Source organism: Saccoglossus kowalevskii, chromosome 4, assembly GCF_978046115.1.
Source record: "Saccoglossus kowalevskii chromosome 4, keSacKowa6.1, whole genome shotgun sequence".
NCBI lineage: Eukaryota > Metazoa > Hemichordata > Enteropneusta > Harrimaniidae > Saccoglossus > Saccoglossus kowalevskii.
Window position 1 is genome coordinate 18,397,567 of NC_140644.1, and position 15,300 is coordinate 18,412,866.

The window sequence follows — 15,300 nt, forward strand, 5'->3', positions numbered from 1 at the left end:
TTAGACGAACGTCTTGAACGTTTTTGCCTCGAAGATAAGATTTTGGTTATCAAATTGATTGATATCGCTGCAGTAACTGGGGGCGTGGTCTTTCAACAGCGTGTCATTTCTTCGGTTTTTGTATGTGATAACGAATCTTCCGACATCCAAACACTCGTATTGAATCTTCCACAGCATGCTGCGAAAACGAGCCAGATCATCTGCAAAAGACTCGCCATATGTCTCGATTGTCTTCCAGAGAGTTCTGTTGAAGTATTGATAAAGTTTGACGTCGGCTGCGTTCAATTTTAGTATCTGTTGTCGCTTCCAATCATCGATCTCGTAACGTAAAGCGTCACTTCTGACGTTCTGTCTCAAGTAAACAATATCTTCAAACTCCCAGGACAGAAGTTTTCGCAGAAGAAGAAGCGATTCGTCAAAATACTCCGCAATCATCACTAAATCGAACTCTGTTGCGGCACGGGTGATGACATCGCTGATAACAGTTTGGTTGTCATAGTTTTTAACATCCAGTCCAATATCAAACATCTGTCGATTTCTGAGCAGTGTTTTTTGGAAATTATCGTTTGCGCGTCCAATATAATGTTCAGGGTCTAACAAAAACACACCTAGCGAGTCAGTGCTGTTACTTTGTCGGATGCCTAATTTGTGGGCTATATTGAAGAAACCGAAAATGGACTCGTAGGTGGCTACAGGTTCCCGTATTATCGTGACGTACGTGGCGTTGGGGATGAGTTCTTCCAAGGCGTCTTTCTTGAACGGTACGTGGCCAACTAGCATACTGTAAGACGTATTGGGCATCGGTGGGAGTATCGGCATGTCGCGATTAAAGCGTTCTGTTCTTGAAAACCAGGCATGACCCGATGCTGGTAGGAGAAATGACAGGTTGTGGCTGAGTCCATACCGTTCCAGTATCGAGGTGATCGTTGTACTGGCTGTCTTGTATGTCTTTAGAAATACAATTTTCTTCTTTGGTGAAGTACTCTCGTTTACGTGATGTTGCCATTCTCGCGTTGGTGATGCGAAGAGCAAAGCGGACGTCTTAAACCTGTGAAAATATACATACTTTACATAGAAAATGCCAATATACATGTAAGAACATTGTTTTGTTGATAAACAGGATATCAACTTGGAGAAACCCTGCAACGCGCAAATAGCTATTAATACTGCGATGATTTTTCGTTTTCGACATTGTGAATTTTTTTCGTTTTTATGCAGACAAATACAGGACTTTTACCAAGTAAAATCATATTTATTAAAGTTGTTGTTCATATATGAGTTATTGAACACACTACATAGTTTGTAATTTCATTCACCTTCTTTCAGTCATAATTTAAGAAAAATAAATTCGTACATGTAGATTTCGGCATCGCCGTTCACAACCTGATTATACTCTGATTATACTCTTGTATATCCTTCCCAATTACGCAGTGTTGGCAAAACTAATTCATGTTTGCATTTTTCCCTGGTAATTTGAGTGTGCTGTTTTATTGTGCTCCACTCGAGATTAAGCTCCGAAAAATTAAAATGTGAATTTATATAAAAACTACAATCATGTGTAAGTCATTCATTTAGTACGCATTAATGATTCCCAGTGTAATATCACGGGGGATAATCTTCTCCTCTGGGTTCTCCACACGTGTCAGGGGGGAATCTTGTCTCGTCTCTCTATCGCGTCCCCTTGAGGTATGGGATCGGGAAAGTCACTTAAGCTTTACAGTCTAATAAGACACACACAACGAAATACGTTTCAACTCTCGTCTTAGTCGATCAGTCGAGCACTCTATAAGACACAGCGCCCTGGAGAAAAATCCCCAAGACTATCGCAAGGCTGACCCAAGACTAGCCCAAGACTGGACTGCCTCAAGGCTCGCCCCAAGACTCTCTAGGACTGCACTTAGACTCGCCCCAAGACTCTCTAGGACTGGACTGCGTCTGTCGTGGTGTACTCGCCAAGACCAACTAAAAACAACTTTATTCATTTTCAAAACTCTAACCAATTACAAAGCAGTAAAAAGACTCTAGGGCGTAACCTTCAATCATAAAGCCAATCATACCAAGTACTGAATACGTCATATCTTTTGATTGATCGTTCACTACATTAATAACCATTAATAATTTCCCGGCCATGCAGTTACCTGATGTTTATTATGTTGTTCAAACTATATGATTTATTAAAAGTATTAATTGCTGTATTTATATCGCAGTGCACGTGATTTCCGCCACTTTTGTTATTCATGTATAGAGCTTTTAAAGAAGTCTTTTCTACTGCTCACATTGTTGACAATTTATACTTTATTATTTAGTATTTATTTAGTATTTATAATTGTGTAGTGAGATTGATTGTTTTGATGTTTGAATACGGAGGTTTTGTATATTTGTAATTATATACATTGTTCAATACATTTTCTATATCGGACGTGTTGCTAGCGCGCCTTTGAATTCGGTGGCAGTTGGCAAATATGTCCGAATGGACGACATACCACGATTCAGAAGAATGCCTCGAACATGGATAACATACAGTATGAGTACATTCTGCTGTCAAGTAAAATCGGCAACAAATATTAATTTAATAATGAACATAAATATTAAATTGAATAACAATCAAAGAAGTACATTTGAGTACTTTGGGCTTTGAGAATTTTTGGAATTACGTCAAAAAATGATTGTCGTCCGCAGTATGTGCCTCGCTTGTGAACCCGATTTTGATGTCGGACCTCCGCGTACTGCACTGCCTGTATATTTTTCATATCCAAATATATAAACGTTCTTGTTTACACGAAACTACACCAGTGAACTTCACAGCGCACTAGAGAAATACGAATGAGGATTTGCGCGACTCGAGCATATGCATCATGAACTTGACTGCGGTGGTGTATTTCTTAAATTAATGTAATCGTCAGCATATATGGCATATTGTGGCATGTAGTTCTAAACTGATACATCGCATTTTATTTTTATTACAACAAGGACTGTCACAGCAGAAAGTCATTAAAATTCTGAAAATACAACAAATCAAATAAAACAAATGTAAATACATATAATAATATGATCATATCATATTAAATCTCATAACGTATCATAAGTGATATTATAATTTGATAGGCAGTAGGACTATTGTCAGTATTGTTAACTTACCTGTGTATGTTTAAATGCGGTACTAGCATCGAGCTAAAATACATGACTTTTAGAACGCAACACGCAGCGCAGATACTGAAACACAGATATAATCTGCGCATAGGAGTAACCATCGTTGCCCTATGAATAAACATGTCATGTGACCGTACAGAACTGTGTGAGTGTATTTAGTAGAATACAACTCATACATAGATCATTATAAATGCATTCATCATATCGGCCCTGGCAGGTTACTAAAGTATATATTGTGGCAGGTTACTAAAGTATATATTGTGTGGAGTGGGATGTAAAATTAAGCGAGCGATAGGAACCGGATTTTTTTAATGCACCCCGCTACACACTATCACATCATTTACTATTTTGAAGCATATTTCATTGGCTTTCAGAAAAAGTCTGTAGTGCTAATGTGACGTGGTGTAATTTTCTGGAAAAACAGGGGTATATACACATATACTATTTCGTTTTTTTGCCAACTTTTTGTTCAATGTATGCATGTTATTACTAATAATTTTCAAACATGTAGTTCACAATTGTACTTATACTACATACATACATCTGGGATGACATTGGTTATAATATTCCAACAAATTATGTTTATTTTACATAAATTAGCATATATTAGCATAAATGAAATATGGCTGCCAATGTATGTGGTTTTGGATGCCCAACAAATTGTTTTTGGGTTACCACAATCAATGTCATATTTTTATATTGCAGTTTTTAATGGATTATAAGCATTGTTTTATATAATATTTATTATTGCTGTAGCTGTATTGTATTTTTAAAAGTGATCTTTCTGCAGCAGTCTGATACCATTAACAAAAAAGTGATTTGCATTTGTTGTAATTGTATGTATTTATAACTTAATAATAAGCATTATTACATTTTGTAATTGGTTTTAAGTATACTCAATATTAATTAATTTTTTTGACGATTGATTTTCTTTGTCAATATTTTAATCAGTGAAGTGAAGTAATTTGCTGTTATAATCAAGAGTTATTTAAACAAAATACTAATGAATAAATTAAATGTATATTTATTTTTTTATAAGTGGTGTCATTTTCATTCTAATTTTAATTGTTCAATACATTTATGTTTAACAAGTGACAGCTTCAATATCAACTTAAAGGAACATGACGATAATCATAAACACTGAACTGTATCTCGATCGAATGATAATGCGATTATTGAGTAGTCTTTCAATAATAACAGCAGAATCAGTGAGTAACTAACTGGTATTCAGTAGATCAAACTCATTGCCAAGCAATTCGCTGTACAAAGATTAAATTATTCTGTTTTGATTGATTATTCAATAATTTTGTAATAACGTTATGGTTGTATGTTATATGCAGTATAGTAAATTGATACAGATGATGAGCATAATACCATATTTGATTTTATTTATCTCATAGAATTATTGTATTGAGTAAGTGGTGATAAAGTGTTGTACTACTTGTACAGTAGCCACAGATGAACATGTAGCAGCAGTTGTATTCTTTAACATTAACATGACTTCTGAACTAAGTCCATTAAAACTCAAAGTTCCTGCAAAGCGGAAAAGTTTTTTGATTAACTATAATAAATGTATCATCTGCCAAACTCTAACCAAGGAGAAACTCGGTGAAGCACGTGAGGCTGGGAAATGTACTTTGTTCAGGACATCTGAAGAAAGAAATGATGATGTTCTCGAGGGTCTCAGAGGAGTGGAAGGAACAATTGCAAGTTCATCAGAGATATGTTGCTCTTCTGAGTCAGCCAGTGATCAACCGGAGAATACAGTGTTGTACCATAGAAGCTGTTATGCAAGCTACACGAGTAAAACTAATGTTATCTACTGCAAAGCAGGAATGTCACGCCAGAACACATCTCCAATTGATTCTCTTAGTACGCGCAAAACTGGGAAGATGGCTGCAACAGCACCCAATAATAATGAATATGTCAAGTGGTGTCCAACTGCGCTTCCAACTGTAGTATGTGAAAAACTAGAAACTGTAGAATTTGACGTTTCTCTGGCATGTGCTGTGAAAAATCTGTCACTGGCTTGGAGAATGTTTTATCAAAACATGTACTTCCAAATTTGAAAAGGTATGAAAAAAGGGAGTCTACACAATCTCCTACCTTCAAATTCTGGGTGATGTTTCTTTGTGCAGTATCGACATTGTTGATGAACATGAAAATGAAGGTGACTGATCTATGTATATGACATGCTGCCATATTTCTTTGTTTGTGCCAGAGTTAACTATTCGAGATGGACATCGATTTACCTATTGAGCATGATAGAAATACCTGATAACATCAAGACTTTATTTGAAAGTGGACAGTTTTCAGTGCGACAAACAGTAGGTAGATTCAATGGCATATGGGCACAGAGAAAACCATAATCCGTGATGCTAAAGGAGACAGTGGAATAATTGGACTCACCAGAAAAAAGCCTGCTTTGGTTTGTTGGACCCTGACTCGTCACTTGCTAAGTGCTTATGACAACTCCATGAAGGAACGTAGTGGAATAAAAACAAATAACTCACATGCTCACAAGCAACAATATCCTGCTGCCATGAAACGTGATGAACAGCATGTTCAGAAATTGATTAGCCACATATCTGACAGTATGACAAGCCCATTTAAGGTAGATAACCATCCTGAGAATGTCCTCATCAATATAGCCACAGGACTGCATGCAAGTGCTGTTGTACAAGCATCCTTACTAAATGCCACTGACAAAGGAGAAGAGAAACATGCAACATTTATCCAATCATCACTCTCGTCAACATCCACGAAAACAATATATGATGCCATTCCAAGATCTGGCCTTCTCACATTCTCTGATATGAGCAAAATGACAAAGATCAGAGTTGATATTTCGTAGAGCTTTGATCATAGCAAAGACACAGGAGCTAACCATGGACTTTCTCCTACAATACCCAATATCAAATAACAGCAATACTAACTTCACTGTTCCATGAAGATGGTCAGATGCGCAAAACGAGAAAGGCTGATCTAGATCACAAGCTAGAGGATAAGGTGAAGAGTGTAGTTAGCCTGCCGACAATTCTCTGCTTGGGATACTGTGTATATGAGAGACGCAATGGCAATTATCCAGTCTATGAATAGTAATCAAATCAAAACATTTGACGACCTAGCCAAGGTGTACCTCAGTGGAATGATACAATGTTTTTCAAGGGCGAACTGTTGTTGAGGTATATGACAGGTATTACAACCCAGAATCAATTAAACAAGAAGAACGTGATAGACGACAAGCACTTGGACCAGAGGGAAAGCAGTATCAAGTCATTGGTGGATGAGCAGTGCTACCATGGTGAAAATTTCTGCGAGCAGCACTTGCAGCCTTCTTGTCTCAGTATGTAGTAAATATGTCATTAAATTATCTTAATCAGATTCTGCAACACACCATATATCTGGCCGGAGGTTTTACAAATGTTTGCATTTCACCTTTTTTTCCAGTTACGAGGAAGCAGGCACTAGGATACTGTTGCATGATATGCACGCTGATTCAGTTTTCCAAAGAAACAAAGTAATCGGAAATATTGTAGCGCAGGCGTCCGATACAGATGTAATGGTTCTTCTGATACATTATTTCATTCAGATGACAGTAAAATGAGAACATGATTGGCTCAAAGGAAGGAAAAGTCACTCAACAAACTACCACCAAGCAAACCTAGCTTTGAGCAGAATGTGTTACGAGCATCTTGGCAAACCCGGGTGTGGATGTCATCACACATTGCCAAACCACATGTTGTATCTCCTGTTGGACATGAATGGCAGACGAATGAAGAAACTAGGTGCATTTTACTCATATTTTTATGGGCCCATCTGCAGTAGAGATTATAGATGATCTGCTCTGCTCGTGTTCCAAGACGAGAAGCATTTGTGTAGAAGAGTGTATTTGTACACAAAGTGGTATAGCCTGTACAGAACTGTGTCCATGCAATATTATTGATAGATGTGGAAATGTGATAGTAGACGATGGTGATGTTTACATTACAGATGCTTGAGACAATTGTATATATAATCTCACCATATTGAAACGAACATGATGTGATTGGTCTCAACGATTTTCATGTATAGTTGTCTGTTGACTTGGGGAAACACAAGTGGGGGAGTGAAAACCAAGGGGACATATCAGGAGATCATGCATTTATGACATGCATAGTATACTACAGTATATGCGGTTTCGCTGTATTGAATGATCGTATTAGTTATAATTTTGATTGCAAGGTCAGTATGAGACATATCACACTGTTTATGCTAGGCTATAATTTGTGTGATTCGACTGAAATTTAATAACCAATAAAACTCATTTGTTACTTTGTTTCACGAAAAACACAGATTTACAAATTAGTTTAATTTTAACATGCGTGATATAAGTGGTTCAGGCTTCTGAGCTTCTGAATTATTTTCATACAATTGTGATGAGATTGTACTTTACTAACAAAAGCTATACAACCAATGTTGTATTTAACAATCAATATTGAGTTTTGCTTTCATAACTACATAATGTCTACGCAATTTGTTCTGCCTTTGTAAAATTGCACTTGTTGTATGCATATAATGATATATCTTGTATTATAATTTCTATGTTATTGATACTCCACATCGTTTATTCTCTTGTTCACATTATTTATGAACCAATGTGGTGTTAACTTTGTAAATGGGAATCGTTACAGCCTATATCAGTCATATTTAATTTATGAAAATATATGCAAATTGGTATTTATTCGTCACTTTAGTTTTCACTTTATTCACCATAATAGATTATTTCAATATAGGTCATACCTTGTATGTATATATATATATATATATATATATATATATATAACAGCAGCCGACCTTACCCCGTTCAAAACGTGTCTGGTTGTATTGTATTGCATTGCATGGTAAATAGGAATTATCATGCAAATCATGTCGTAATGAAAGACTCGTGTATTAACTGAATAAATTCAAATTAATAGTTGATTTACCGTTCAACTGCGAGATCTCGTGCGTTGCGTGAAAGACTGTCCGCCGAACGTCTGCCGCAAAAATCGAACGATTTTATTTTGAACTTGAATTTCTTCATTTTATAGCTCACATCGAAAGGCCGATATTTGACAGGGAAATGTTGCGTTTGAATACCCTTACTTCACCCAAATTGGTCATCATCAAATGTGTACAGCACATTATTAAGCATGGAAATATCCCCCAAAATACTTTCACGTTTGTCGAATCCAACGCTAAGTTTGTGGCCACTACGACGCTATGACTTTGTGCTGTGTTTACGTTCGATTTCACGCACAACGCGGGATCTCGCAGTGAATGGAAAATGGTCTATTAACCAGTAGCATAATTTGAATCTCTTAGTAGCTTCCAATATATTGCCGGAGATCAATGAGTGAAAAAACCACCGACCTAGGTAGTCAGACAAGAGGTAAAGACTCCCTTGCTGTACAGAAGGCGAAACTTGTGGAAGTAACCGCACAGCGTTAAAACAGTTAAATATATTACTGAGGAAAAAAACAGTAGCTGCTAATATTGGTCATACCTTGTCATAAAAGAAAGACGTGACAAATATGAATATCGTGATAACATCCCACATCTATGAGAACATTAAATATTGTAAACAGGGCCGGGCCAGATAATATTTGCAGTTTTTCCTGTCAACGTTTTCTTGTAACTTTAACCAGTCCAATTGAAAATTATTTTGGGGTAAACTGGAATTTCAACCAGAATCAATGATGAGCGGCAATAAATCAAAATGGCCACCAATTGACCTAAAATGAACCCTCTTTGCCATGCATTTGCATGTAAGTAGGATTTTTTTCAACTTATTTGGTAATTCATAGTCTGAGGAATAAGATTTAGTTGCTTCAAAATCGAAATTACATTTCTAAAATGGCCGCCAGGCACGCTCTCTGTCATATAAAACGGAATAACCGAAGTTGCAATCGGCTATGGCAATATTTGTTAGGTCTTTTTCTAGATTTTCATGGTTGGGTAAGCCAATTTGTTAATTAATTATATTTCAAATCGGATTGCATGGTCAGGTTGAAAATCCAAGATGGCCACCAAGGCGGTTCGGGCCACTAATGATTATTTTACAGTCGAGTAAGAGATTTTAGTTTATGTAGATGTATTTCTTCACTTGCTATTTTTTGTAGACATTGAAGTTGGAAAATGTCCATCTTTCATGAAGATTAACTGAGATTACTTGCTAATGCAATCCGTTCGTAATCGTGACGTGGCATGGTGACCGGCATTGACATACAATAGACTACTAGTACATAAAGCAGAGTCATACAATTGTAGCAACAAAACATATTGAGCCGGGGAATCTGTATTCTTTGCAACAAACACATTGAAGACAATGAAGACATTCTGTGCCATTTAGAATCTCTGCAGCAAAGACAGATTTTTCTGTTTTGTTTGCAATATGGTGAATCAAATGACAGAAATGCTTCTAAGGATAGCATATAATTGGCAGATGCTCAAATATATGTAGAACACAAATATTGTGCTGCAGCGTCCTTCTAGGGTTTTGCAGGTTTGTTACCACAATTTCATTTACATCTATGATAAAAAAATCCAGCTCCAGATGCTGAAGAAAATGAGAGATTGGGTGCAGATATCATGGATAGAATTTTTCACATTTTTTGAAAGATATAAAAGATGAAATGGTCCCACTGTCCAATCATTCTTCTTGAAAGTGACCAACCCCTTCAGTGTCTTTAGAATACTATATGCTGGTTAATAAATCTCGTGAGGCAAATTAATGCAAAAGGCTATGCATGCCTTAAACAAGTATGACGCAGTTGGGATAAGATGGTCACTGGTGAGCGATTGCTTTTAGGTCCCACAATTCACAGAATCACTGCAAAGTAGCTACTACACTGCTGAATAGATGTGGAGTTGGAATCACCTACACAGATGCTCGTGAGCTGAATCACAAATGTGCCAACTCTATAGAACACAAGAAGATGCTGCCCCAAGTTTCATTCATGGCTGTAGTGTTCACATTATGTTTTATGTTTAACTCAGATGTAAATAACAGACCCGTTCGCAAGAAAAATAGAACACACACTACCAATCACAGTCATCATAAAGATATCACAGCCAAAGCCAGAACACTACAGAATAACACTATATAACTTTCAAAATCTCCCCTAAAGCTTCCCTCCACCATATCTGGAATTCTGTAATGGCTACAGGGAATCCAAGCTGTCTCAGAAGTTACTAGACCAATGCTTTCCTGGAGCAGACAACGATCAGAGAGGGCCTATTGGTTCTTTGACTACATTTATCATGAATGTCACAAAGTGCATAACTACCAATTACAAGCTGAAGTACCTTCTTGTAGTTTCCTTGCCTCTATGGGACAAGGTAGTCCAATGGTATATGGATATGATAGAACAGACTGCAGATGTTTGAGGATTTCATGCCTTAACCAAGAAACGTATGTTATCATACCACACATATATTTATCACTGATTAAATCTAAAAAGACCCAAGTTCAAATGATGGTGAAATATCTTTAAAATATATGTATCAGTAATGATGCGCCTCATTGTAGCTATGGGGAAAAAGTGTTTGGCAGCAGAGTACAATCTTTTTTTGAAGCATTTGGGCAAATCAACTATGCCAGGTACCTGACATTTCAGAATGTCAGCCTTCGAAATCTAAAGGTACATGACAAAGATGCCTGGAATAATCTGTTGCGAAATTTATTTGAAGGCTCATTGTCTGGGAAGCCTTTCTCCACAATCTATGGGGATTTGATAATGGAGATGACAATCAACCACAAAGTGAAAGTCCATGGTGGACCAATGAAAGGTAGCTACTACACAGGTGAACTTTATTCATTAAAACCAGTCGTTTAATATCAAAACAACATGGAACATTAGATGCATTAAAGCTTTAGATAATACAGAGACCAGTGTTCATTCAATCAACACGAAAACGTCAATACTGCACTCGTCATTTAATTGGATAAATATTCCAATCTTTTCCTGGTAGGGGCTGTTCGTCCCATGAACACTGTTGTGGAAATAGAAAAAAAGTGTTATTGATGGAATATTGTCATCAACTAAAGCTAGTGTGAAACAGTGCCAAGACTTTGTATACCTCAGACTCGATGCTATAAGGCAGAATTAGTTTCTTTGACATAAACAATTTGAAGATGGGGACAGGGCTAGAGAGGGTCAAGAACATATTCTCATCCCGTCACATCTATTCCACTTGCTTTGGCCACCCAATAACGAGACTTGTGCCAGTTTTCAAAAGCAATACTAGGGAACTTCTTCCAGATGGAAGAATCATCCTATATAGGGTATGAACTACCAGACAGAGGCAACTGTCAATGTTACCCAAACGGACCTAGAGAAAATACAGATACCTTGCTCAAGTTCTGCTTGCCACCAAGTCAGTCAAAGCATATGCTTGTCGGAATAATATTTGATTCCCATAGCACAGCTACAACGAAGGAGTTGACATAACGTCATCAAGGAACACCAGGACAAAAATTCCATATCGCTTACTCCAAACAGAGTATGCCTACAGGCACAATGCTGAAAATAAGACTGTGTTGATCAGATTTTTGGTCAGTAACTTTGGACTCCCCTCAAATACATGGTTGACAAAAAGTACAAAGATTGAACAGCTTGAATCATACAACCACTATGAAGCTGACACAAGGTTTGTCCTACGTGATTTCTGGTTGAATGCTTATCAGAGTCTTGTGCTACACAGCTATGCTTACTCAGTGTGTAAATCAGAACAGGATTGGTTGATAAAAATTGATGATAGGTATGTCAGTGTGAACAAACTGTCCACTGACATTGGAGATGGAGTATGTATGTCAAAGATTCCCCCTATCACCTTTCATCTTCTTTCAAATCTTGGCAGATCCATCAGCTCTTTTAAAGACATGGTAGATGCCACTAATCGTGTCTTGCAAACTTGTATGTACCCAGGAACTGATGTGCATACTAGAATCTGAATGTACAACAAGCAAAAAGTAAAATCAAGTTCAAGCAGCTTTTCAGATAAAAGAAGCTCATATAAGCATCAAGCAACGTAACCTACAGGTTATATTATGGTACCAGTGTCTTCAGCCGAATATCGAGTATCCGTCAAAAACAGAGGTTGGGAAAAAAGTTTCAACATTCAACATAAACTTTTTTCTAATAAGATAAATATGACGCAGACCAAGAGATAGTGGATTAGTGGACCACGTTAAAACTCGAAAAGAACCAGCAAAGAAGCAGCAGTTTGTTTACTCCAGGAAAAGACATCAGCAGGGCATGCCTCATAATCCAGAGCTATGTAAGACATACATGTTTTTTTCATTCTTAGACACAAATAAGAAACAAATTAGACAAAAAGTTATGAATACATTTACATTGAGAAAGCTTAAAGCGGGGGAGTCGTAATCTGCGCATGCATCAGATGGCCATAGCGTGTCATTGTTTACAAACAAGCATCTGCCCATGAGCCTTTGCGATTTTAGCGTGTGTTGTTGTCGTCGCTTGGGACTCAATTCCTGTGCGTGCGCAGGTGACGGCCCTCCCGCTTTAATACGGACGTTTGTGAAATATCTTCAGATTCAGAAAGTGACAGTAATTACAGTAATCTGGATATTGGTGATCAAATAAAGTGATTAGGACCACCGCTTTGGCTGCTGAAATCAACATTAATTTCACCTCTATGGCCATATTCTATCAGTCGTTTAAACGGCCTTAGTAGAAATCTGGAATGTTCAGCATGACCAAATTGTCCGATTTGAAATATAATTGATGAAATGGTTTCCGTTTACTATGAAAACCTAGTGATAGACTCAATTAGATATATCCCAATCAAAACTTGATTTACGGCGTGCCATCTTGGAATTACGGGACAAAGATGTGTGATTGTGATTCCTTGGCAACTACATCTTATTCGTCTATAAATTACCAAATTAGGTGGAAAAAAATATTGTTATGCTAATTCATGGCAAATATTGTTCATTGGCGACCTTTTCTATTTTTGGTGGTTGTCTTAGAATCTGGTCAACATTCCAAGCAACCAACGGCATCAGATGTTTCTCCGTTGACATCTGACGCTGTGTCACATGTGGTCACGAGATTACGGTGGGAAAAAATGGATATTGAACAATTATACTGCCCAATTGTTATTGACAGTGAAACACGACATAATTGTATCCACTCATTGTAATAACGTTGCATGGATTGGCGCTCCATTAACATAGTTTAATAAAATGATATTCCAATTAGTATAATTAATATAATATAATTACAAAGGTAAAAATTAATTATCGTTATCATCATTGATGCGGAATTACTCAGGAGCATATCAGGTATTCAACGGTAACTCAATGCTTACTAGCTGTATTTTTATCAGAAAATAAAGGGAGATAAAAATGCATGTCAACAAACACATTCCATTCTGCAGCGACAATGAGCGGTGTCCCACGTCTCATCCAATTATCCGTCATATAGCCATCAAATGAAAGCGGGGTGGAAGAAAAGCGGCATCTTCTAACAAGTTAACTTCACAAAATGTATCACTCCTGCAAAACCTACCAGTCGTCTATCACGAGTTATCACATAATTTTACATTGCTTAACATTGTCCATTTATGGGAAAAAAACTGTTTACTTCCGCACCTCGACGCGATGGTAAGATATGCTGTCAAAAAGGCGCTAATAGCCCCGGGCACATCCAACATAAATTATAGGATATGCCATGCTTGGCTAGGTGAAGATATACGGGTGTTCTATTATAAGTCAGGTCGATGCAGACAGGCTGAATCATACAAATTTGAGTGATCAAACTGCATGGTGTTGTATCAGAGTTCGTCGGTGAGGGCGCTTTAACCGCACTGGAGAGTCTCAAATGGGTAAAGGATGAATTCTGTGATATGCGTAGTATTGATAATTCTGTCACATAGACCCTCTTCCCCTGTTGTGTGCATAATTTATGGACAAAGAACTTTATGTAACAGATAAAACTGATTATTTGCAATATCCCAATTCTGAACGATATTTCGTATCGTTTTACTGATATTCTAAACACTAGAAAGAATAAATTGCGGTTCTTATATAATAATATTTGTTTGTGGTTGTCCTTATATGCAACAAAACAGTACACAACAACAAAATAAGGAACATGTATTCTTAGACAACATCGGAAATAATATTGTCTCTTTATTTGAAACCATAGAATATATACTGTACGCCCGAAACTTCTCGATGCTCAATCCATGACTAGAAACACAACATCTGCATGGGGTACTTACGAAGAAAATCTTTATGAATGAAGCACAGCTATTTTTTGTAAAACCGGATTATTTTTATGGAGATGATAATTGTCAAGCTCGGAAAACGATTGCATGACCTTTGACCTTTGTTTCGCAGTTGAACAAATAAACAACAGCTTTTTTACATCACATGTCTAGAACCTGTAACCTTTGTTGGTCGTTTCAAATTGGTAATTACAACAAATTTTCTTTTAATAATACGAGGCAACCCAAAAGTTCGCATCGAAAATCTGCCAAGTTCGCCTGGTTATAGGTGTTATAATTAACATTTAAAATTGTATTAATGGCCATTTAAAACTATACACTGCATTGAAACGGTTCAAAATGAAAACACAAAATGTTTTCAAGTAAAATATGACGAATGCTTAAATAAATAATGGAAACAACAAATCTAGACGATAATAGGGAGTAATGTGATGCCTCTGTAAGGAGTTGATTTCGTCTAATGTATATGTCCGGTTCAAATATTGATACAATATTCTTCATAATTGACATTGATATTAGGTTTACTTAAAGCGGGGGGGGGGTGTCATTATAACAAGTGGATTTTTCATCATATTTAGAACAGATATAGCATAGTGCACCCGTTATACACTGACAAATGTGAATATTGGCACAGCATAACTTGTCAAACATATAAAAAAGCGTAGAAAGGTAAGAACTAAAACTGTTTCAGATGTATAGGTATATGTATTAATGGGATTATCCATACAGGGGATTATAACCCACGTTGCACACAGGAAACTGGATTTTCTTTTGTCTTAGACAGAAGTTGCATGTCCCTGTTTTCTAAGGTCTATGGTAAAAGTGAAAGCCGTAGTTACAGCGCCCTCTCTGCCATTCCTCACATACACT

The 15,300-nt window shown here is 36.9% G+C and overlaps 1 protein-coding gene across 1 annotated transcript; it reads right to left on the minus strand.

Annotated features, from left to right (window-relative positions):
* On the minus strand, window positions 1-3,167 carry LOC100369973 (galactosylceramide sulfotransferase-like). The gene is made up of 2 exons (XM_002737848.2): window positions 3,139-3,167; window positions 1-1,048 (listed from the first exon to the last, which is right to left on the minus strand). The coding sequence occupies exons 1-2, from the start codon at window positions 3,165-3,167 to the stop codon at window positions 1-3; spliced, it is 1,077 nt and encodes a 358-aa protein (XP_002737894.2).
* Between the last annotated feature and the right edge of the window lie 12,133 nt (window positions 3,168-15,300).